The sequence below is a fragment of the Chrysemys picta genome, chromosome 2 (assembly GCF_011386835.1).
Source record: "Chrysemys picta bellii isolate R12L10 chromosome 2, ASM1138683v2, whole genome shotgun sequence".
In the NCBI taxonomy this organism is placed as follows: domain Eukaryota; kingdom Metazoa; phylum Chordata; order Testudines; family Emydidae; genus Chrysemys; species Chrysemys picta.
This window is the reverse complement of record NC_088792.1, coordinates 117,389,699-117,413,901: the sequence shown is the minus strand read 5'-3', so window position 1 is coordinate 117,413,901 and position 24,203 is coordinate 117,389,699. Positions and strand designations below refer to the sequence as shown.

At 44.8% G+C, this 24,203-nt stretch overlaps 1 protein-coding gene across 6 annotated transcripts in view; it reads right to left on the bottom strand.

Annotated features, from left to right (window-relative positions):
• The window catches only part of COL15A1 (collagen type XV alpha 1 chain), a 290,708-nt gene extending 270,891 nt beyond the window's left edge, over positions 1 to 19,817 (bottom strand). For 2 of the 6 annotated variants that reach the window (XM_065584076.1, XM_065584079.1), the window contains exons 1-2: positions 19,786 to 19,817; positions 19,189 to 19,271 (exon numbers count right to left, since the gene is read on the bottom strand). In XM_065584076.1, the coding sequence (XP_065440148.1) occupies positions 19,189 to 19,271; positions 19,786 to 19,802 (100 nt within the window). In that variant the 5' untranslated portion in view covers positions 19,803 to 19,817. Of the gene's footprint in view, positions 1 to 17,039; positions 17,085 to 19,188; positions 19,272 to 19,375; positions 19,718 to 19,785 lie in introns of those variants that run through there. The other 4 variants (XM_065584078.1, XM_042841870.2, XM_065584077.1 and 1 more) reach the window with 4 other exon arrangements.
• Between the last annotated feature and the right edge of the window lie 4,386 nt (positions 19,818 to 24,203).

Here is a 24,203-nt window from a genome sequence, read left to right as displayed (position 1 = left end):
AACCTCGATTGTACCTAGCAACATTTATCAAATCTGAGAGGGAGAAGTAACCAAGGGCCTTGGATTAGGGCAGCAGAACTTTGTGAGGCTTTTGTTTTTAAATGTCAGGGACTCACAGACTTCTCACCCCACAATTTGCTGCCCAGGAGATTAATAATCTTGGGGTTCATTAAACAACAAAGGAGTGAGTGAGAAAGGAATAAAACTTTTATTTAAAAAAACCTAGAAAGCGTCTGTGGTGAACTGTTGGAGACAGCTACAGTGTGTTCTCAAGCCCAGCTTCCAGGGCACATTTCAAAAATCCTATATGCATTATACTGTATCTTATGAGGAAACCTCTTTCAATTATAGTCTTGCACAAACATATCTCTACAAGTCAGGCCAGGTATTTAGTTTGTCATTATTAGAGGAAAAAAGAAAAAAATAATCCAGCCATGTGGTGTTTAAAGTTTCCTAAGTCTGTTTTCAATTTTATGGGGATACTTTCCATTTGTGGAACAAGACCTCCTTTGAATCTGGGTTCAGTCATTTGAAATTATAAGAATGACATCACCAGAAATGAGTCACACCAGAGCAGCTAGACAAACCACAGTTCTGGAATAGTTTTGGAGCAAACTACAATTGCAGCTCTTCAGAAAACTATCACAACATAGCAACCACACATGAGGGTGTTTGAAGCATTGCTTAGAGTTATTGATGAATTTGACTGGTTCTTTCCTCCTGAGTTTCATTAACATACAGGTAGCTAGCAATGAAAAAGAAACTGAGTTCTAAGTGTGTTCTGTTCTCCTTACATTAGTTGGTGTGCCAAGAATAAGATGGTCGTAAAATGTGGTGGGAACAGGCTATCCACAGGTGACCCCATGGCACCACTGGCCCCTCTGCACAATTTACCCAGCAGAGCACAAACAGATATTTGGCTTGGCAAATAAGCAAAAAAATTGGGAAATGTTCTACTTCTGGAGCATAAGTATTTTGCAATTCACTGTAAGCTATGCCAAAATAGGACTGTAAATTAGTGCTACTCTGAGCACTGTTATCTACCACTGTGTGCTCTGTGCTCCTCTCAAGAGTGAATTGAATGGAGAGGAGAAGCCAAATGCAGAAAACCCTGGAACGATATTGCTAATGCTTTGGGAATGGGAGGCTGGGGAATGGGAGGCTGGGGAATGGGTGGCGGCAGCTGATACACCAGTATATGGTCTGGGATCTATGGGGGTTGGTTTTCATTTTCTGTGGCGTTCCATCCTAAATGCATGTGATATCCAATCCCTTGCCAGTTCTGCAATGTCTGAGTCTGCAGTTCCAGGGGAAGGATGTGGTAAAACTGAATCAAGAGGGCAACAGGTTTTGACAAGTACATTCTCCCATTCTGTGTGTATGTATGTTGAAAGGCAGCATAGGGGTATGGTGTAAAATGAGCTGGATCACGTGCTCACAGACCTGCCCCCCCAAAAAAGAGAATTCTAAGGATAAAGCTGCTGGTAAGAAGGTGATTACATGGCTGAATCCGATGAAGTACTTCCTATCCAGCCAACAGGCAGTGGAGCGTTAACTGTACAAAGCCCCAGGGTAATTTCCTGCAGCTCCAATGTGTGTCAGCCTGCCAGCTACACGGAATGAATAGACAGGAGCAATACAATGCCAATATTCCATACTCTGCACTGATTGCCTAACCGATCTGAGGGACAATTCAGGGCCCTTATCTTCAAAGGCCAGAATGAACCAATCTGAAGTATCTCATTGTTGTATCCACCAAGCAAAGTATTAACAACTTCAACAGAACTTTATTTACAGTGGAAGTCTCTTTTCCAAGCTGTAGCTGCACACTCTGGAACTCTCCCAGCCTCCTCAATTCCTCCCCACTCCTTCCTGTTTCCTGTCTTGTCAGACTCCCAACAGCCAGTGCTCCCAGTTCTAATAATCACATGCAGCATCTAAACACCACATTCCCTTCTCGCTTAAGAAACCTTCCAAATTAAAATAAACTAGGGTTACCATTCGTCCGGATTTACCCGGACATGTCCTCCTTTTTGTGCTAAAAATAGCGTCCGGGGGGAATTTGTAAAGCACTCACAATGTCCGGGATTTCCCCCCTCCCCCGGCAGAGCAGAGCGAGCGGCTGGGAGGGCTGCAGGGAAGTCACGGGCTGGACTCAGGAGCAGCTGTAGAGGAGTCGGATCCGCCCTGCATTCTGAGCCGGCAGCTCCCTTGCAGCCCAGTCCAGCAGCACTGTGCAGGGCCAGGGACCGGGTTTTGTTGTGCAGGGCCAGGGACCGGGTTTTGTTGTGCTGGGGAGCTCAGCCACGTGTCCGGCTCGGCTGCACAGAGCCCAACACTCTGTTCTGAGCAGCAGGGTAAGGAGGTCAGGGGGCAGGAAGGTTCTGGAGGTGGCAGTCAAGAAACGGGGGGGGGGCTTTTTGGGGGGAGTGGAGAAAGTTTTGGGCAGTCAGGGTACAGGTAGGGGGTAGGGTCCTGGGGGGCAGTTGGGGGGGGTCTTAGGAGGGGGCAGTTAGGGGACAAGGAACAGGGAGTCTTAGGTAGGGGGTGGGGTTCTGGAGGGCAGTTAGGAGCAGGGGTCCCAGGAGGGGGCAGTCAGGGGACAAGGAGCAGGGGGGGAGTGTTTGGGAGTTCTGGGGGGGGCTGTCAGGTGGCAGGGGTGGGGAGATGGATCGGAGCAGTCAGGGGACAGGGAGCAGAGGGGTTTAGATGGGTTGGGAGTTCTGGGGGGGGCTGTCAGGGGGTGGGGAGTGGTTGGATGGGGCGTGGGAGTCCCAGGGGTCTGTCTGGGGGTGGGGGTGTGGATAAGGGTTGGGGCAGTCAGGGGACAAGAGGCAGGGAGGCTTAGATAGGGAGTGGAGTCCTGGGGGGCAGTTAGGGGCAGGGGTCCCAGGAGGGGGCAGTCAGGGGACAAGGAACGGGGGGAGGGTTGGGGGTTCTGGGGGGGCGGGAAGTGGGAGGGGCAGGGGCGGGGCTAGGGCGGGGCTCCTCCCGTCCTCTTTTTTTCTTGCTGAAATATGGTAACCCTAAATAAACATTGTTGTTCTAACCACAGGAACAAATATGAAACAAGACACTATACTGTTGGCAGGAATATTACATTGAAAACACTGTAGATACTACATAACATAGTGTTTAGTCCAGGCAGGTGGTCGTCTGAGTCTGACAGGCCGTCTCTCAAGCCCCGGTTCCAGTGCAATGTCTTGTTGTGTTGGTTCTACAGTGAAGTCATCCAATGCAGACTGGGTGTTGGCATAATCTCCTCTTGGTGCATAGGCAGATGCAAGATAAGAAGCATTCCATACCCGCCCATCAGAAAATCAATAGGTGTAAGGTCCCTTCTTCTCTATGATTTTAAGAGGAGCTGTGAGTTTATGGTCCCCTTTGCATAAGATTCCAGGTTTTCGTATTCTAACAAAGGAACCACACTCAAACTTTGGTTCCTTAGCACCCCGCCGTTTGTCTGTGAAAGCCTTAGACTTTGCTTGGTTCTGTTCAACTGTCTTTCTCACATCATCCTTGTGTGGGGCATCAGGTCGTGCCTTTAACAATCCAGCAATGTTCAGTTTAGTAGTCATCTGTTTCCCATGAAGTAACTCTGCGGGTGATCTTTGCATTGTGGCATGTCGTGTAACCCAGTATGCTTGCAAGAAATCGGTAGTGAAGGGTATCCACAATCGCCCTTCCAGTTTAGCTGTTTGCAAACTCTCTTTCAAACTTCTGTTAAATCATTCGATTTCCCCATTGGCTTCAGGGTAATATAGGGACGACCTCCTGTGTAAAAAGTTCCTCTCTGCTAGAAAAGTTTCAAACTCCAGGGAAGTAAATTGACTACCATTATCTGAAACCAGTTCTTTGGGGTTACCTTCCCAGCAAAAACTGAAGAGAGGAACTTAATTACTGTAGCAGAAGAAATTTGCGATGTAAATGCTACCTCAGGCCATTTGCTGAAATAGTCTATTAAAGTGATGGCATAATGACAGTCAAGTGGAGCAGTATCAAAGGGTCCTACAATGTCAATCGCCACTTTTTCCCAGGCAGATTCAGGAACAGGCTGTAATGGAGGGGTACATGTCACTGCTGTCTTATCATGCATTTGGCAAGTGACACAGGATTTTATGAGTGCTTCAGTTTGAGAGTCCATCCCTGGCCACCAATACAGATCCCGTAGTCGTTATTTGGTTCTGACAATTCCTTGATGAGTATCGTGTGCCAGGTGTATGAGTTTTGACTGTAATTCTTCTGGCACAAGTAGCCAGTGTGTACTTCGTAGCACACAGCCATCGAGCAAAGAAAGTTCATCCCGAACTCTAAAATAAGGCAGCAAAACTGGGTTAAGGTTTTTAGAGTTACTGGGCCATCTCTTGGTCAGAAATTCCCATAATTTTTGTTGAATTGGACATGCTGAACAAGCAGCTTGAAATCGTTCTCTTGTAACTGCAGTAAGAGTGCTTGTAATAAGCGCAACTACTACATCCTCATCCCCTGGTGGACCATATGGTGAAGGCAAAGGCAGGCGAGAAAGGCAATCAGCTACCACATTTTGGTTTCCAAGCTTATATTCCAGTTCATAATTGAAAGAAAGTAGTCTTGCAGACCATCTAGCAATATGATATCCTGTTCTTCCCAGTCCTTTTGTGGTGAGCAACATTGTCAAAGGGCTGTGGTCTGTGAGCAACTTGAACGTGCGGCCCCACAGGTAAGTTCTCCATTTTTCAGTAACCCAGACAAAAGCAAGTGCTTCTTTTTCAACTGTAGAATATTTTCTCTCAGCATTACTTAGTGTCCTTGAAGCAAATGGAACAGTCCTCTCTGTATTCTCCTCATGAAGTTGTGTGAGGACAGCCCCAAGTCCATAATCAGAAGCATCAGTAGTTACAATTGTGGGCAATGTGAGACTGAATAATGCAAGTACTGGACTATGTACAATCAAGTCTTTCATCCTTTCGAAACTAACTTGTGCATCTGTTGTCCACACTAAGGTTGAACTTCTCCATAGTAATTCTCATAACGGTTCAATGACAGAAGCATAATTGGGAATGAATTTTGCATACCAGGAGGTAAGACCCAAGAAAGAATGCAAGGTTTGCAAATCTGTTGGAGGAGGAGCATTTGAAATTGCCAGGATATGATCTGGATCAGGTTTTAGTCCAGCCTGTGAAGTTGTATGCCCCAGAAAGGAGAGTTCAGTTTGTGTAAATTTGCATTTGGACCTATTGAGCTTGAGGCCTGCTTTGCTGATGCAGTTTAGTACAGACTGCAATTATTGTCATGCTCCTCAGTAGTATTTCCAAACACGATAATATCATCCAAATAGCACTGAACTCCATGTTGATTCTTCAGAATTAATGACATCATTTTTTGAAAGACACTTGGGGCTGATGTGAGACCGTATGGAACACGTTTAAAACAAAATAGTCCCTCATGTGTAATAAATGCTGTGAGGTCTCTGCTATCTTCATGCAACATAACCTGGTGGTATGCGCTCTGCAAATCAAGAGTAGAAAACTTCTTTGCTCCACGGAATTCTGCAAATACTTCCTCTATGTGAGGAAGAGGATGGCTGTCAATCACAATAGCTTTATTTGGCTCCCTTAAGTCCACACAAAGGCGAATGTCTCCACCCTTCTTCTGCGTCACTACTATAGGTGAAACCCATTCTGAGAAGTTAATCTCTTCAATAATGTCCTTTTGAACAAGTTTTCTAAGTTCCTCTGAAACAGCTTCCCTGACTGAAAATAGCAAGCGCCGTAATTTCTGTCGAACAGGCAACACATTATTCCGCATTTTAACTTTATGCAGAAACCCATAAGCACAGCCGAGTTTCTCCTCAACCTGGAGCGGGTCCCAGCTGAAACTGGTGTGTGTACCGCAAGAGTGCTTTGCTGAGGAAGATCAATTCGTCCATTAACTACCCTGAGATTTAAAGCAGCTAATAAATCTCTGCCAAGGATAGGAGTGCCTTTGTGAACAATGTAGAATTCCGCAGTTACACAGCGATCACCAAAAGTAACTATTGCTGGCAGGCAGCCATGTACTGGAATATGGTTTTTCAAATAGCATACCAAGTGAAGTTTGGGTTCAGTAAGAGGCACATCTTTAAAGTAATGCAAATAGATGGAATCAGGTAGTATATATACTGCTGAGCCAGTGTCCAACATTAGCTGAATAGAGTGTGATTTGCCCGAGGGTATGGCAGAAACATTTACAGTGCACTTTATCTGTTCTGGAATATGTGCAGTAGTGATTTTGTCTACACTCAGCACAGTAACATCTGGTATTGTAACTGCATGCACCTGTTGACTGAACTGGCTACTGCGACATGCTTTAGCAAAATGCCCAATCTTTTTGCAATGATTGCACTGAGCTAGTTTTGCTGGACATCCTGTGTAGCTTGCAAGATGTTGTGGGGATCCACAGCGAAAGCATGCTTTTACTGTATTTTGCATTTGCTGATTTAGTGGCTTTTCATTAGTTTTCCTTTTGCAATTGTTTGTCTGCAGTGATAATGAACTTTTCTGCAAAGGAGTCACAGCCTGGACTGGGCCTCCTGTACCTTGGCTCATTATTTTGGCTTCAGCTGTAGCTGACTCAATCTGAGTAGCAATGGTTATTGCTTTTTCTAGTGTAAAGTTGTGGTTCTAGAAGTAAGCGTTCTCTTACATGAAACGTTGTTTTCTCAATGAGCTGGTCTCTAATCATCTCATCTGCCATATTCCCAATGTCACAAGTTACAATCAGACTCCTCAGGGAAGCCATATACTGCATTATAGTCTCCCCTGGTTTCTGCTCATGCTGGCAAAATCTATAGCGATTAGCTACTACATTCACTTTTGGCACAAAAAAGTTCTTTAATGCAGTGAGTGCAGTCTCATATTTATCATCTGCAGTCTCATATTTATCATCATCGGCAGCCCAGCCCCATTCATTCCCCTGCGGGACCCGAGCAGGACGGGGGGGCTGGGGCCTGCTGCCCCCACTCCGGGGCCGCCGCGGGATAGCACCAGCTGGGCAGCAGCCCAGACACGACTGGCCAGGGGCTGGGCGCGCGCAGCGTGCGCGCTGCTGGGTCCCCACAGCAGGCCCCGGCTCGGGGGGTTCGGGCCCGGGCGCCAGAGCCGCAGCCGCCGAGCTTGGCCATCGGCCGCTTCCTCCCCCCGCGGCAGTGGGAGCTGCAGCAGCGGCTGCTCCCAAGTCCTGCTGCCCGGGGGGGAGAACAGCCGCCGCCTGGCACCGCGGGCCGCTCCCCTCCTCTCCCTACCACCCAACTGAGTCCTGCCTGCTCGGGGCCAGGCCGGACTCTTACTCACCCTGGCCCCGCGCTTCCCCTGCGTCTCCCGGGCCTCCCTCCAGCGCTTGTGGAGGAAGGGTGGGTTTTTTTTTTTTTTGCCCCGCCACCCCGCCACCCCCCCCCCCCGGCGTCACCCTCCACCCCTCCCCCCGCGTCCCGATATTTGACTTGGATGATTTGGTCACCCTAACTCTGCAAGAGGATTAAGGAGAGCACTTCCTGACAGGAGAATCTGAAGGAAAGTCTCTATGTTTCAACTCATGGAGTTTCCTGCTTCCAGATATTCTGTGTGGTTTTATACATACTGCATAACATGGCCCTCTGTGATTAAGTTCTCTAAGGATGATTACTGTTTGTTGATTCCCTCTTAAGAAATCAGTGACTATTCCAGACCAACAAACACAGCCAGTGGACAAGGATCACTAGAGCACTTGCAAGGAATGAATAATTTTTAAAATAAAATTTGCTTAAGTATTTTTAAAACACTTAACCTGATTTCACTTTAAGGAATTCTGTCAATTGCTCTAATAGGCCAAAGATTGATTTTTGAGTCACAAATATGCACTTGCTCAGTGCTTGTCCATTACTGAGTCTGTTTTCCCTGCTTTCACATTAAAGGATTGAGTACTTTATAAGAATCCTCTCGGAAATGGTCAGAATTTAGCATTACTGAATATATCTTAAAAGCCTACAGGCCCTGGAGCACTTGGCAGGAACTTGTGTCCCCTGCTCAGTCCTCCATAGTATACTTGACGAGCCTGGAGAGCTGAAGAAAACTAGTACAAGCATTTGGCAATACTAATGTTGCAAACAGTGGGTGGAGAAAACAAATCCTTTAACTGTGCATTTGCTGAAGTTCCATTGAATGTGAGTCAGAGTTTAAGTGAGTTATTTTGTCGTACTTTTTCTATGTTATAGCTATGGAGCTAGATATAAAAAGTAAAGCCTCACTATGTAAATTGAATCAAAACATGAATATTTTGCTTCCAGAATGTTTCTGGCAGGAAGAGGTATGCTGCTTTGAATTAAAATAAATAAATAAATCTTGAATAGTCATCCTGGCCCAGATCCATAAAAGTATTTAGGCACCTAAACCCCATTGAAATCATACTGTTGAGGATCTGGGCTCTGAACATACAGACTACAGAGATTAGAACTCTCTTTTTTAAAGCCATGTGTGCCAATGTTTTAATTAGACAAGTTTTTAAATCTCATGGAGATGTATACACTAATATGAGAAAAGACGCAACTTTAAACCATACATTAGCATGCTCGTAAATCAACAGGCATCAATGTCTATTGGAGGAGTCTTTGGCGGTGTTACAGTATCTTTACAATTGTGTGCCAATACACATTTTAGTAACTACTGCACCAGGGACCAAAACCCAACTTGGTATTAAGTAGCCTGGATTAGAGTAATGCATGACCAGGGACTGACTTTTTTTTGTTCTTATGCAGCTGGAAAAAGCTCACAAGATAAAGGTCTTCCTGTGAACTCTGCCAAGAACACTGGAAAAGTTGTATTAAAATGTTTTATGCTGCAAGAAAATAAACAAAAAAGAATAAATAAAGTGCAAACATGACTCATTTCCTAGAGAAAGGATTTTGGACCTGCTGAGGTATTTTTATCCAAGCTGACTATATTCTAGGTAGAATTGACCATACCACAGAATTATAACAAGATGGGAAAAGTGCCTCTCTCTCTGGAATTTCCAAGGGTTCTAGCCTCACTAAAATTCCGTTTCTGTGGTGGAGTCTATGTGGGCTTCTCTGGCTGCCATTGTGTTTAGCATGATCCTCACTCAAAAGCCCACTCATTCCTGCTCCTTAGTGCTCACAAGGTGAAGAATGCTTCCTTGCTTTACGGGGCAGGGTAGGGCTGGGAGGGGGGCGGAGTTGGACAGCTGCCCAGAGGTGAGGAGGAGAGAGGGAGATTGCCTGCCTGAAGATGCCCAGCCTGGGCCTCTCCTTCTCTGGCTCTCTGCCTCCCATTGGCCAGCTGGGAGCGAACAAGGATTGATTGGCCCCCATGTTCCACTCTCCCATTAATTTAAACCTTTTCCCAGGCTGTAGGGACCTCCTATCCTCTTTAGCTCTCCTGCCCACTCCTCCTTGTAGTTGTAGTGTATGAGCTGGGTTTTTTCAGGGCGCTGTGGGTCTGACTGATTGCCTGTTTGGAGGTCTGGAAGGAATTTTTCCCACTAGACCCAACTGGCAGAGATCTGGTGGGTTTTCTCACCTTCCACACAGCATTGTGGAGGCACAGTGAAGTTGAAAGGGGCACGGCTTGGAAATGTAATATTAGAAATATACAGGAACGTTAGTTCATTGTGTTGCAACTTGCAGCAAGAATCCAGTGCAGATAAAGGCCAAAAAGGCCCAGCTCCCAGATATAAATGAGACCCAAGATTTCATTGGTGGACCCTGTTCCTGTAAGAAGTTGAGATCGGAAGACTTTGCAGACTAAGGTACTCCCTTAGCACCCTCTACCCGCCCTCCCCTTGTGGGGTGGGAGGCCAAGAGGATTCAGAAGTGAGCTGAGTCCTTGGGGTAGCCTGAGGAAAGTCTATCCTGAGGTATTGGTTATATGGTGGGAGCCCATGTAGCCCCACACAGCTGAATGGCTGGTATGTGAGAGATGGATTGGGCCTATAGCGCCAGTCCTCAGTGTTAAATTAACAAAGGTGCAACCTGCCATTTAAATCCATCTCGGTGTCTGTCTGTCTTCATCTGTGTGTCCTGATTAAGCCTCAGCTACTCTCTTGCCAATAGACTGAAGACCTCAGAACTACTCAATTAAATATGCTCAGAGAGCACAACAGAGGTGAAGGATCTCTGCAATTACCTGTGCCAAACCCAATGCATTTTTGGCAACTCCCTTTTCTAGCCAGTCACTTAGACTGTCCCACTTGTTCAAGCTTATGGATTAGGATGGCTGCAATATGTTTCTCATTGTGTTAATTCAGGTACTCTTTGTCACACTATCCAGAGTGACTCACAACCATGAATACCAACCTCAGGGCAAACTGTCAAAAGCAGGGCAGACACCCCAAACTGATGGTATGTTCTATAATTAGATTTCACCAGCCCCATACGACATGTGAACTCCCCAAGTACTGCAATAGTCTTATAATGGAATCATGGACAGACCCCTTAGACACTCCGGTCTATCTTGTCACCCAGGCAAGCTGGGCTATGTGATAAATGGTCACTTATACCAAAAATCACAAAATATTCCAGGTTACACCCAGTCCCAAGAGATCAGTCACTCACCTAGGTTGATTTGCATCCTAGATCTCACACCAAAGACAACACTGGTAGCCAGTTCTATAGTGAACTAACTAAAGGTTTATTAGCTAACAAAAAGGGAATGAGAGTTATTGAGAGGTTAAAGCAGGTAAAATTATATATACTGGTGAGTCACAGTCTATAATTCCAAATGGTATCAGAGATGTAGTGTTCTGCCAGTTTCCCAAGTGTCTCTCAGGGCTTACCCAGAAAAACTCTGGGGATCTCAGTCTTCTCATTCAGTTATTCTGTTAAATCCACACAGTCCAGAGATGAAGAATTTTTCTTTGCATCCATACTTCTAGCTTCTTTTTCCTCACAAAGAAACAAATTGACAGTGTCACTACTCACATGGGCTCTTTCTTTGAGGATGGAGAGAAAGGAATGCATTTAGAGACTTTCATCTCCAATCATCACACACAATGCCCTCTTGCTTTGAAATGTGCAAGAATTAGCACTTTCCTGTTAAAATTCTGACTTCTTTCTTATTTGATGGGTTATTTAGTAACAGGGTATATACAATGTAAATCATAGAACTGGAAGGGACCTCGAGAGGTCATCTAGTCCAGTCCCCTGCACTCATTAAATGTTTGCAATTACATTATAACAGGATACAGATAAGTGAAAACAATGCATGCAGCATCCCATTAGTTTGCATGAAGTTTAAACACCAAATACACTCATACATTTAGCTATCACTTTGATCTATAGTAATACACAAGGGAATTGGCCTGGCTGCCACATATGTGCAGTGTAACTGTAGCTGTGTCAGACCCAGGATATTAGAGAGACAAAGTGGGTGAGGTAATATTTTTTATTGGACCAACTTCTGCTGGAGAGAGAGAGAGAGAAGCTTTCGAGCCACACAGAGCTCTTCTTCCAGCTATGCATTTGTAAGTGTTCAGTGAGGCCTGGGGCTTTGGCATGAGCTGGTACCTAGTCTGCCAGTGTCACTCTCTTATTTTGCATTAATCCCAGGCAGAACGAATGTATACAAAGTCTTTGTTTTTGTGCCTCATGCCAGACCATATTATTGACAACATGGGATTCAATCCTTTCAAATGGTTGGTCACTGCATGAAGCAAATCCGAAGTTTCTGTTTTGGCCTCATTTGTGATTTACAGACGATTCCTGATCCCATGCCCCCTTGTGCCATTGTGTTACCTTCTTTGCACACAGTGCCCGTGGCAGTGCATTTCTCATGTATGAATTCTGGTTCCTCAATTGATCCTCTGGTTTTGCCAGAAGAGCACTGCAATACAGTGGGCCAAATTCATACTTCTTGCAACTCCTTTGCCTATACTTCCCTTTCCCCCATAACAGGCATGTTTCTATCAATTTATCCATGGTAGGAGCAATGGGGAGTTGTAATTTGGTATGTGGTGTAAAAGTGTCAGTGCTTGCATACAGGAGGTATTTCTTGCAGAGGATCTCCTCCTCAGAATGGAACCCTAGCTTCAGCGTAAAGCCCTGACAAACTCGTGAGTGCATGAGCAGATGCACATGTACATAAACACTCAAAGGATGTTGTACCACTCAGGCTGCTTAAATGACATTTCCTGTGTTGCAGTGCCTGCAGCTGAGCCAGTCCATTGCAATGAAGATTTCAATCTATTCTGCCACAGCAAATGCAGCACAGCAACTCACTGAAGCATAATTAGTGGCATACATATAAAGATATCACTTACAAAATCATGAAGTTTAGCTTGGAACATTAAAATGACTTTCCATCCGAAGCGTATCCATTCTGGTAACTGTGGAGACGAGTGGAAATGAACATAGCCACTATACTAATTATACACACTTGCACCCCTACTTGTTTCCCCTCAAGAGGCCTTGGGAACCTTTAGCTGCTCAGCTGAGCAAGTTACCAAATATGCCAGTTATTGTCCTGAAGAGCTAGGACAAAATTCAGCACCGGGTACACTAATCCATTTAGAACAGCAAATGATAGGACAAGTCTGAGGTAGCAAATTTGTTCCATAGGTGTTACCAGATCCTTCAACTATTTATACAGATTACCCTCATCAATTTTCTCTAAGTAAACTGGCTCTGTTTTGATAATGAAGGCATTTTAAACAGCCATGACACCAGGACAGACTGCATATTAACAACTTGCACAGCTGCTAACACCCCGAAGACACAGTTTAAAGATATGAAGTGGCTTGTTTAATGTAGACTGCAGTGCAATTTGACAATGTCCAAATGTTCACTTTGGAGCTGGAACAAGATTAGAGGCATCTACATTATCTGTGAAACACTGTGCTCTGTACAGTGGAGCTTGACTGTAGAAGTTGTTTCCTTTCTTGGAACAGAATTGAAAAGAACAGAGCATTCCTGTCAACACTGCCATACCATAGTGGTGGATAATGAGCCTGTTTCACACATATATAATTACTACTTACGTGCATTCTTTTCTACACCCACTGCACTGGTACATTGTGAGTAGAAATACAAATCCGCCTACATATCTGAATTCCAGCAAGGTGGCCAATAGTCAACGCGAGTCAATAATTTGGAATGGTTTCATTAGAACCAAGGGGTCCCTAGCACAAAGTTTATGTCAACAACCTAATGTCAGCCATTCTGTACACACAGATTCAAGGCAAAAGACAAATATTTACTTTCTGTGAACTGTTGCTGAGCATATTATTTACAGTAGGCCGGCGCTGGGTAGCTTTGCTAATAATAAAACCCAGATGTTGATGGGAGAGCTTTAAAGCTCTTTAAAAGTAAGAGGTCTCAGACCTAAAATATTTAGATACAGTATATGGTTCCACATTTGCAAGTCACATCAAACAATTTAAATAAGCCTACTTTCTTTCGGAACAAAGTATGAAACAGTGTTGCTCTGGCCGTCAAGTACTACACCCCACACTAATAAGCGTTGAGATATTTTGAAATCTAGAAGAATGAATGGGACTTTTTGAGGAAATGAGAGCAAGATGATCCTCAAAGAGGCTGCCACTGTTCCAAGTTTTACCCCGGCTCTGCTTCAGCACTCACACTCTACAATTCCAAATCTGATGCCACAATTGGGAATACATCACAGTCCTGGAGAATGCCGGGCACCCTCAACTCCCATTGACTTTCAGAGCAGTGGAAAGTGCTCAGCACCTTGCACAATGAGGCCTTTAGTAACCAATGCCCTGCACGGACGTCAAACACAAGGTAGAGGACTTAATTCTTAAATGGCCAAACATGAGGCAGTGTCACGACTAGAGGAAGAAATTCTAACAATGTGCACCTAAATAGTTCAAATGACAATCACTGATGTAAGTAAATCAGCTCCATCACTTCCCCTTAATAGGCTCTGACTCGTCTCTCTACAAACAAACAGAATAAGGTACTATTTGATGCAAATTTCGTCTATTGTAATTACAAAGGTTTCCACAATTTGACCAGCTCCCTAACAGGTCTGATGACATTCAATGGCCAGATTCTGCCTGCCCCTTTTGAGGGTGTGCAGTGGGAGGGTGCAGTGGAAAGGGCTAAGGATCTTCTCACCCCTTATGAGCCCATTCTGGGGAGTGCAAGGATTTCTCCCACTCTGCTCCCTCGTGGGGGCATATCACCTGGCAGAGGGCAAAGCGAGGGAAGGGCCACGGTTGCCCCACCTGTGTACCAACAAGCAGAGTGATGCAGAAGGGGGTGAAAGGAAGTTTCAGCGTGCCACCGAGCATCGGGGCTTTGTCTGTGTGGCACAATCTAGCCCCAGATAAATCATTCACTGGAGGTGAGGTTTTCTCCCATGAATTTGTGAACAATTTAATCTATTTAACGAGCTGCCAAATATCCCAAGTTTAATCAGACACTTAGCTGCCTCGCATGCACTCTGTGTTATGATCCAGTGGAAACGATCTACGCTACCCCTCAAAAAACACTTTTGACTGACCCTTAGCTCCTGGAACAATGAAAAGGGCTCTGGAGGTATTATAACCACATGCTCTAGTAGCTAACTTAAAATAAGGCAAAGTGTCACATGGAAAAACGTGCAATTGTGAAATGCAATGTATATAACTGCGACTAATTCTGTATTTTGGCTGGACAACAAAACAGAGCAGTTGGATTTGCTGTTGTGTTAAAAACAGTCACTTGATCATTAGGGACTTGATTATGCCATTTAAGCAGAGTCCACAATGAGGGGATACAGGCCACCATGTCAGGAAAAACACTGCAGGCTTTCTGGCTTAGCAGGCCAAATACTTCCTGGAATTCCTGGGCATACACAGGCTGCATACTCACTGCTATACCCTTTTATGGGGTATAGCATACACCCCCTCTCTGGCATGGCCCCACCTTCTTTCCACCCCCTTTGAGGTAACATAAGCCTCCAGGGGCATATGGACGGAGCATGGTGGGGAATCATTCCTGCAGTCCCCAAAGTACAGAGACACAAATCCACAATGGCATTGCAGTGCCTAAATTTTAGGCGCCTAGCCACCCAGTGGAATCTACGAAGCCTGGGTTAGATGCCTAGGCGCTCTGTATAATTAATGGAGAGAGATAGGTGCCTGAGAATGGAGCTAAAAAAGCCAGGATGCTAGGCAAGGAGCCACCTAAGCTAGCCAATAGCAGGTGCCAAATAGAGGGAAGTGTCCTAAGCCCCATCCCTCACTATGATTAGGCACCTAGGTCCAGGCTGGAGAGAAGAGCCTAACTCTGCTTGGAACCCAGAGCCTGGAATCCACAGCTGGGAACCCCATTCCTGGAGCCAGGTATCTGTGCTGTTTCTTGCAAGAACGGTGCCAGTGAACACCTAACTCCACACAAAACGGTCAGGGGGTGGCCACTTCCCTTATTATCTTTCACCCAGTGGTAGGGGAACTCACCTGCGCATTCAGAGATCCTGGTTCAGTTCCACCCTCTATCTGATGAGCAGGGATTTGAACTTGAGTTTCCCACCTCTCAAGTGAGGTGCTACTAGGAACCAGGTTCTGGAGCAGAGCTAGTCTCCAGGCAACCTCATCAGTACAGCTGGCCTGCAAGCAGGCTGCCTGATAGCCACACCACCTGAGTGGCTCCAGAGGCCAGCAGCAGCAGTTCCGCCGGCCCTCAGTGCTCATACCCACCACTGTGACTGCTCCTCTGTTACCTTGGTCCTGCTGCTCCTGCTTTGCCCCCAGCCTTGCCTCTATCTTGCACCTGCCTTGAACTCCGCCTTGCCTGATACACTGCTCGACCCAGTTCCTGACCTCCAGCTCAAACTTTGGCTCTGGCTTCTTCTGACTACAGACTCTAGTCTGGCTCTTGACTCTGGTATCCAGTTCCTGCCCTCCGGTCTAACCTTTGGCTCCAGCTTTTGACTACTGAGTCCAGCTCTGACCTTAGTCCTTAGTGCCCGACGACTGCTCTGACCACCAGGCTAGACTGCCCCTGTCCCGGTCACCTGACAGGTGCCCTAAGACAACTGGACTATAGTGTCATTCTCACTCTGTCTCTTTGGCCCATTGCATATTTAATTATCTATACACAGTGGAACAACTTCAGCTGCAGAGACAGAGCACCCACATCAGACTATCCATAGCTCAGTGGTTAGGCCACTCACCGGAGAGGTGAGAGACCCCTGTTCAAATCCCTTCTTCTTATTGGGGGGTGGGGTATAAACTGGGGGTCTCATATGGGGGATGAGTACACAGGGATAAAGGCTATATGGGAGGTTGCTGCTGTCCTCCAATGATTTTGTGTGGAGTTAGGCATGCTCAAAGCATGCCTACTGGATTGGGCCCTGCTGAGGAGATAGCTGGGAGAATGCCAATCTGTACCTGGTTTGAAGGCCACACTGGGGCTTTGGTGTGAGTTAGGCAGCAGGACTCCTGTCTAAGGCAGCACTGTGCATGCTTGGAGGCAGAAACAAGCATCTAGGGGACTTCTACAGCAAAAAATATTGGCACTGAGTGATTCTAGGCACGTAGAGTTAGAAGGCAGCCAAATGAGGGTTTTGAGGCTCAGTGACACCTACATTTTTAATGCACCTAATGTGGGAGATTGGGATCTTAAGTCTTTTTGTGGATCTGGGCCAGAGGCTGCAACTTTACTTGGCCCTTCCATGGATCATGCAAATGGGGAAGGCAACTTACACCTTCCCCAATTTCCCCTGTGTATCTGCATGAGGTCCAGGCACAATCTGGCTGGACAAGTACCAGGACTGACCAATTACTAGTATCATGGAAGGATGACATATTTATCCTCCTGATGCCACCAAACGATGCTTCACATCTTGCTTACAATATGTGGAGACTGTCACAACCTACTAAATCTTCCCTGATTAACAAGAATAGTTGTATGGGGCTTATTCTGTCACCCTTACTCAGTCGGAGTAGCATCTTCCCCCCCCCCCCCCCGCGCCCGCCCACCACCACCACAGGTAGCCCCATTGCACTGGGCTCTACATTACTGATTCCAAAGTTTAGTGTCCTCCAATAGATAGGCAGGCAATGCCAATATGTCCAAGCTTTACCTTTCTTCGTCTCCTTGGGAAGAATCACTTTATACAGAGTAATTTCTAGCAAAGAAAAGATACACATTTACAGCTACAATGTGACAAAGCACCACTAAGAAATAAGATATAACACAGCAGCTTGTAAAATAAAGTACTTGAGACAGGGCCAAATTGTGGCTGTAAGCCACGGCTGCCTGGTGCGGGGGAGAGAGAGAGAGGAGAAGCCAAGTAGCAGTAGGAGGCAATACCCAGATAATCAAAGGCTAGGAGAAACCTGGAAATCAATAATGCTGAAAGAGACTTGTAGACATAGCCTGCTTAGAGTTTATTAGTGTTTAGGAAATGGAAACATTAAAGAGAACAAAAGTCAGGCCAATATATTTTTTGGGTTGACTGACCACGGGTATGACATCAGCAGTAGCAGCTAGTAAGAAAGCTTAAAAATTGACAGAACTCTAATCTCCTTTCAGAAACAAGCGGTAAAATCACACATGGGAAGATGTGCATTTATCTGGATAATTACTGAATTACCTGCAAAAATCCTCTACACATTAATGGGAGAGCAGTTTCCACTTTGCTGAACTACTGTTATATATCAGCCTACTGTTTTGTACAAAAATATCTATGCAAAAATTGAGATAACCAGTCAAAGATCTATGGGCTCAATCCTCCAAGGTGCTGAGCACTCCGAACTCACATTCAAGTCAGTTGTAGGTGAAGACAATCAACATCTTACTGAATGTAATTGATATCATTGACTGCTCTGTCTCTGGTAGCAGGTCTGTTGTGCTAGATCTATCTCTTGCAAGAGCTTCATGTTTATTCTAAGTGTTATCAATGTATGACCCATACAGTTATGACCACATGTGGGTTTCTACTTGTGTTTTTCTGTACTATAGGTCTTCATCTGACTGTCCAATGCAAGATAAACATTTTAGTCAGTGTATTGCTGTATTTAGCTTTACATGAGAACTAAATCTTCATATGATGCTGAAAGTTTGATCCCAATAGTATATGCATCATACTCTGTACGAACAGAAAATGAAATACATGTAATGTTTGCCCGTCTTTCTCATAGCTTGTTCCTAACGGTAGCATTCATAAATTACATGTAGTCCAGTAACGTAACATACTTGGCCAATATGTAAAAATCTCGCCGTTAGCATTTGCTGACATGTGGCATCCCTCCCAGTGAAGTGAAAGGAATAACTAGCTGGAGATTTGGCTGTGACATTGCCACACATTGGGCGGCATGCCTCCGTTGGAAAAAAAAAAAAAAAAAAAGAAAGAGATTTGAATATTCCCCAAAACCTATCTCCAATCTGTATTTTTCTATGCAGTACCTTTTTAATGCTCTCATAACTATAGAATCTAGGTGTTGCCTACATAATTAAGATCCACAATTAATTCTGGTTGAAGAAGGAGCTAAACTCTTTTTAAAGTAGATTATCGTCCGTGCTGCAAACCTAACATTTCAATCTCGATTTGCTTTTTCTTCAATAGTATGTAAACTTCTAAATCAATACAGTATCTTTTAAAATATGCTGAAAAGTTATATCATCTGTACAAACTGCAAGGTATTGACTGGTATTGACCATGTTACAAGGCATGCATTACATAGAGAAAGAGAAAAAGGGATTTTCATTCACAGGGATTTTCATTTCAGCATGCTAGTCAAAAAATAACTGAAGAGATCTGAAAGGCACAATGTGCTCAGGCATTCTGGAGCACAACTTCGTAACACTCAGAAGCAGCATCACATAATGCCTTAGAGATCACACCACACTTAGCACTTGCTCCTGTTAATACCAGAATGACAGATCTATACTACCCTTCTGCATCTCTGTAAATCCAAGTGTAATTTATAGACACCATATAACACATGAAGTGATTTTTTCTCTTACTGCACTCTCAAATAACCTTGAGAGAGCACATCATATGCTCTCTTACTTTTGGGGACCAATTTATTGATTTTAGCCCCCCACCCTTCCAGAATAAATGGCAATTATAGCTCTTAACTAGCAGCAACCTGTCCAAGTGAAGCTGAAAACAGCAGTCAGAAAATATATTAGAAATTTGAAATGCACAACTACTTTCCATATTAGGAATGTGGATTTCAAAAGAAACCCTTAGCCTCACTTAAATAGTGATCTGGGGAGTTTCTTACCTTCTATGACCTGAGCCGCTAAAACAACAGGGAGAAATGAACCCCAGTGCAGCAGTAGCAAATTCCAGGGCCGCCAGCAATGCCTGGAGCAAATTTGCCAAGAAGAGGGAGAAAAAAAGAAGAAAAAGATAAGACTAAAAGTTAAAGGCAGAAATTCTAGAAAAAAGTAAAAAGTTAGCATTCTTACCTTGAGAGCATTTTTTTAAAGTTTGTTGAAAGACCTTAAGTGGGAAAAATGTTCAGTGAACATGAATTTTTACTTCTGAAAAGAAAAAGTTAATAAAAATTGGAGTCTGTTGTCTCCTCCAACGTTCGAGTGAAACAAAGGCAGCTCTCAGGCTCTCTCAGTGACTCATTGCAATGAGTGCTCCAACACTGAAATCTGACTCCTTCTAGATTTTCCTTTCAGACCACTGCCTTAAACTCCTTAACCTTATTCCCTACCTTATTAATGGAGACCCACTTTTGCTGCACCTCCTTCCATTGCTATCATTATCCACTCTTGCATCTAACTATACAGCATACGTACACTAACACATTTGGTAGAGTTTCCCCACAGCCTCTCCCTTCCACCACTCATCACCTCCACTCCCTTACCTCCAACATCCTTCCATCCAATATAGCCCAAACTAGGCATCTCTGTATGGTATTCAACACTTCTCCAACCAGACAGATTTGCCAAGCTATAACTTAAGCAAGTTTTAAAGTAATGAACAAAACAGGAAGCCAGCTCCCCCCCACCCCCAATCAACTGCAATATACATCCAAGTTAACAGGACTATAAGTGGAAATTTCTAATCACATTCTTATCTCTGGCATGTCCTGTATTTATAATATTCCTGTTTATAAAGGTTTACACCTATAGTGTAAGTTCAGAGTCTGTGTCTATATCCATGTCTATACATACATGTGTATGCATTTACAATAGTGACTCCATAGCTAAGGGTTTTAAAGTTTCCATTATAAGTGTGAATTTGCCCCACCCGTCTAACTTTCTGAAAAATGCTTTTTCCAAACACAGTTTCTTATGTGTAGGTCCTCCCCAAAGGAAAATTCTTTGAAAAAAAGATGAAGGTTAATCAGACAAGCTTGTTCCAAGTTATAAAACTTTGAAAAAGTGCTCTCTTGTCACTGTTTGAAAAGGGTAGGAGGGAAAAGGGCCCTGACCCCCAGGGATGAGTATTCTGAGTCTGAAAAGTGTTGTGTGGGAGTTAGGCTGGAAGGAGCTGAGGGGGCTTGGGAAGATCTGAGCTGGGATATGATCATCGTTTTACCCCCAAAAAAGTATTTTTTTTCCATTTTAATGAAAGTTAGGGAAAACCCCAGTCAATAAACATTCTTTAGACTAAAAGAAGAACAGGAGGACTTGTGGCACCTTAGAGACTAACAAATTTATTAGAGCATAAGCTTTCGTGGACTACAGCCCACTTCTTCGGATGCATAAGTGGGCTGTAGTCCACGAAAGCTTATGCTCTAATAAATTTGTTAGTCTCTAAGGTGCCACAAGTCCTCCTGTTCTTCTTTTTGCGGATACAGACTAACACGGCTGCTACTCTGAAACTATTCTTTAGACTGAGTTAAATGCTGTGTATTCTAAACCTTTAAAACAACTATACGTTAACAGGCATTAATAATTATAGTTTTTAGATAACCCATGTTCTGGAAAAAACAGAAATTCACAGTTACGCTTCCAATCATTGCCACCACTACCTTAAATCTGCCCCAGATTCCATTTACAGGCTAGCAGGTTTACCTTGCTCATTTCGCCTCATCTGCATTTTTAATATAGCCAGAGACGACCACTATCCCCCACCCACTTTCTGCACATTGGTAAGAGAAACATCCACCAGCATATAGGCCAAAGACTTAATTTTCTTTCAGTCTATGTTCCCACTACAGACCACACACTCACTCTCACTTTGTTTTCACCCTTCACATGTGGTCTAGAGACCACATCCCCCTTGATCCATGATACAACATTGGGTTGGAGATAGCACATCCCCCCCTCTTCATTCAACCTCCTATGGAATTGTCTACACTACTTTTCCCACCCTCTAGACGTCCCACTGTTGCTGCCACCAGTAGTGCTACAGTAGTACATCTCCCTGCTATCCACAGGTAAATATTGCTTTTAAAAAGAGCCAAATACTGTATAGGAGCATCAGTCAGTCACTCAGTTCTGCAATATATCTTTGGCAGTAGCTAATAAGAACGATTGTTAGTGTTGTTATATCTTTTTTAAATTCTTCTTTACTAATACACAAACTTTTTTTTTCTTTCCTAATATGCAAGCTTTTTCTTTACCCCAAGGAAAGACTACCTAAAAAATCTCCCCATTATGGTGTATATTTTTGTCTAGTGTAAATGGATCATGCAACTCTGCCATATTGAGTGCATCAAGTTTGGTATCTCTGCATTATGTTTCTTGCATATGATGAATATAACTAAGTGAAAAGAATTAAAGATATGGAGAGATTTATGTTCTATGCAGGGCCAGCTCTAGGTTTTTTGCCACCCCAAGCAAAAAAAAAAATGTTTGGCCAACCCTCCCCCCCCCCCTTTTTGGGGGGGGCTTTTACACATTTGTACTGTGCAATTTTGTTTGTTTGTTTCGTTTTCGGTTTTGGCTCCCCCTGTGGGATCTGGAGCAATTCCACTTGCCCCCCAACCCAAGCAAACAGGAGCTCTCCTTGTTCCCTTTCTGTTTCTCTTCAAGCTTTGCTCTGTACTGGGAGGCAGGGGATGGGGATGTGGGTACTCTGGAAGAGGGGAGAAGTGATGTGCCTGGGTCAGGGGCTGGGATTCTGGACCGGGGTGTGGAGGGTGGGACCCTGGCCCGGGACAGCCCGGCCTCCGGCGGGCTGGGCTGGCAGAGCGGCAGCCAGGGATGGGTCTCCGGGCGCACCGCAGGGGGCGGGGGGCAGTAGCAGGAGCCCTCTTTATAGGCAGTGGGGCACAGTGCAGAGCCATGGACGCAGCTGCAGATCCGCTGGGCGGCAAGCCCTACTATTACTATGGGGAGGCGAACGAGAGTGGGCCGGGCACGCAGTGCGAGTGGCCGGCGGACTGGGAGGTGTCCTTCTCGCTGCTGCCCATGCTCTACATGCTGGTCTTCATGCTGCGGCTGTCGGGCAACGGGCTGGTGATCTTCACTGTGTGGCAGAGCCCATGTGCCAAGCGCCGCTCCGCCGACACCTACATCGCCAACCTGGCCTTCGTGATGACCCTGCCGCTGTGGGCCGCCTACACCATGCTGCGCTTCCCCTGGCCCTTCGGCTCGGCGCTGTGCAAGCTCAGCAGCTGCCTGGTGCTGTTCAACATGTTCACCTCTGCCTTCTGCCTGGGCTGCCTCAACTCCGAGCGCTACCTGGCCATCGTGCGCTCGCTGCCGCGCTCCCAGCCCGTGCACCCCCGCGCTGCTCTCACTGACCGCACTTTGGCTGCTGGCCAGCCTGCTGGCTTTGCCCGCCCTGCTGCTGCGTGACACGCAGCCCAGCCCGGCCGACAACCGGAATGCCACCCCTGGAAATGTGCCACCCCAAGCACGTGCTTGCTTTGCTGGTGCCTAGAGCTGGTCCTATGTACACATTCTAAACTGTTCATAACTATTTACTAGATATTGTCATTTATTATAAAAGTATATGTTGCTTTAAATATTTTCTCCTTTTTTTCTAGCATTATTGGTATAATCAGAGTTTTTGCCATTTCTTTTATGAAACATTTTTTTACAGGGAAACGAATTATTAAATAGTGTTGATAGCCTGAAACAGAACATTTTGTTTGACTTTTTTTATGGCTCTCCCGATCTGTAACATGCTTGTCATACGGGGAGGGGAAGCAATCCTAAATGGTATATATTCAGGAGGGCAAAAAGTAAATACACAGATTATGTGATAAACCGTGTCTGGGAAATCTCCATTCCAGCAGAGAGTAAAACAAGTACAAGTGATTGAGTTCTCATTACTTTTTAAGTCCCGTAAACCTCCTGCTTCTGTTAAATCAGAATTTCAAATCAAGTGGGGAGGAGGTAAAAAAAATTAATTAGCTATTTTGTAAGTTAATATCCAGTATGCCAGGAGGTTATTTTACAGAAAGTCTATAAAAAAGGGAATATATAGATCTACTTCTTACATAACAGCAGCATAGTTCACGTCAATGAACTATATGAAATAGGGCTGAGAATAACTTTAATTTCTGCTGGACGTTCGAAGGCGGATGTCTAACCAATGCTGATTATTTTTAGAGTTGCCAGGTATAGGAAAGTGAATCTAATATTTTTTTGAGTAACGCATACTCCTGACCTCTGTGAATTCCACTGGCCTTCACTGGGTGGCAATGGAGAAATCTGTAAATATGAATAGCTTATTATCTCCTTCCTGTAGGACCTTGAGATTTCTTCAGCTTCGGGTTCCTCAGTGGTCTCCCTGACTATAGAATATTAATAGCTGTTCTGAGTTTCACAATCTCCCCTGGGGGCAATGATCCAATTGTGTGTGTCTACTCAGTTTTAGTGTGGCCATTTTTCACTTCCATTTTAAGCTCAGCAGGAATTCATTGTGTGGAGGAGGATACAGATTGCTTTCCTTCCATTCTTTCTCAAAGTCCAATCGCTATTCAATTTTTCCTCCTGCCATGGTTTTCAAGGTGTCACAGTTCGCCAGGCAATACTTTTATTTACTCTGTTGATTATCTGTCTCTTTTGACCAATCTTCCAGGGTAGTGATCTGTTTTCATCTCTGAGCCAGCACCCTTAATACTGCTACTGCAGTGCTTCTTTCTCCTAATGTAGTATTCATTTTAGCTTCCAGTTTAGGAAACTGAGTCCAAAATGGTTGTACAGTGTCTGGTAATTTCTGCTCCAACTGTCCTGGCTATCTGTAAGGCAAACAACTCATGGGCAGTGGTCTCTGACTCTTGTGATGCAGTTACCATTTTTGAGTCCCTAATCCTGCAATTGGCTCTGCACAAAGACACACCTGTTACTTGCACTGAGCCCTGTTAACTTCAGTGGAATT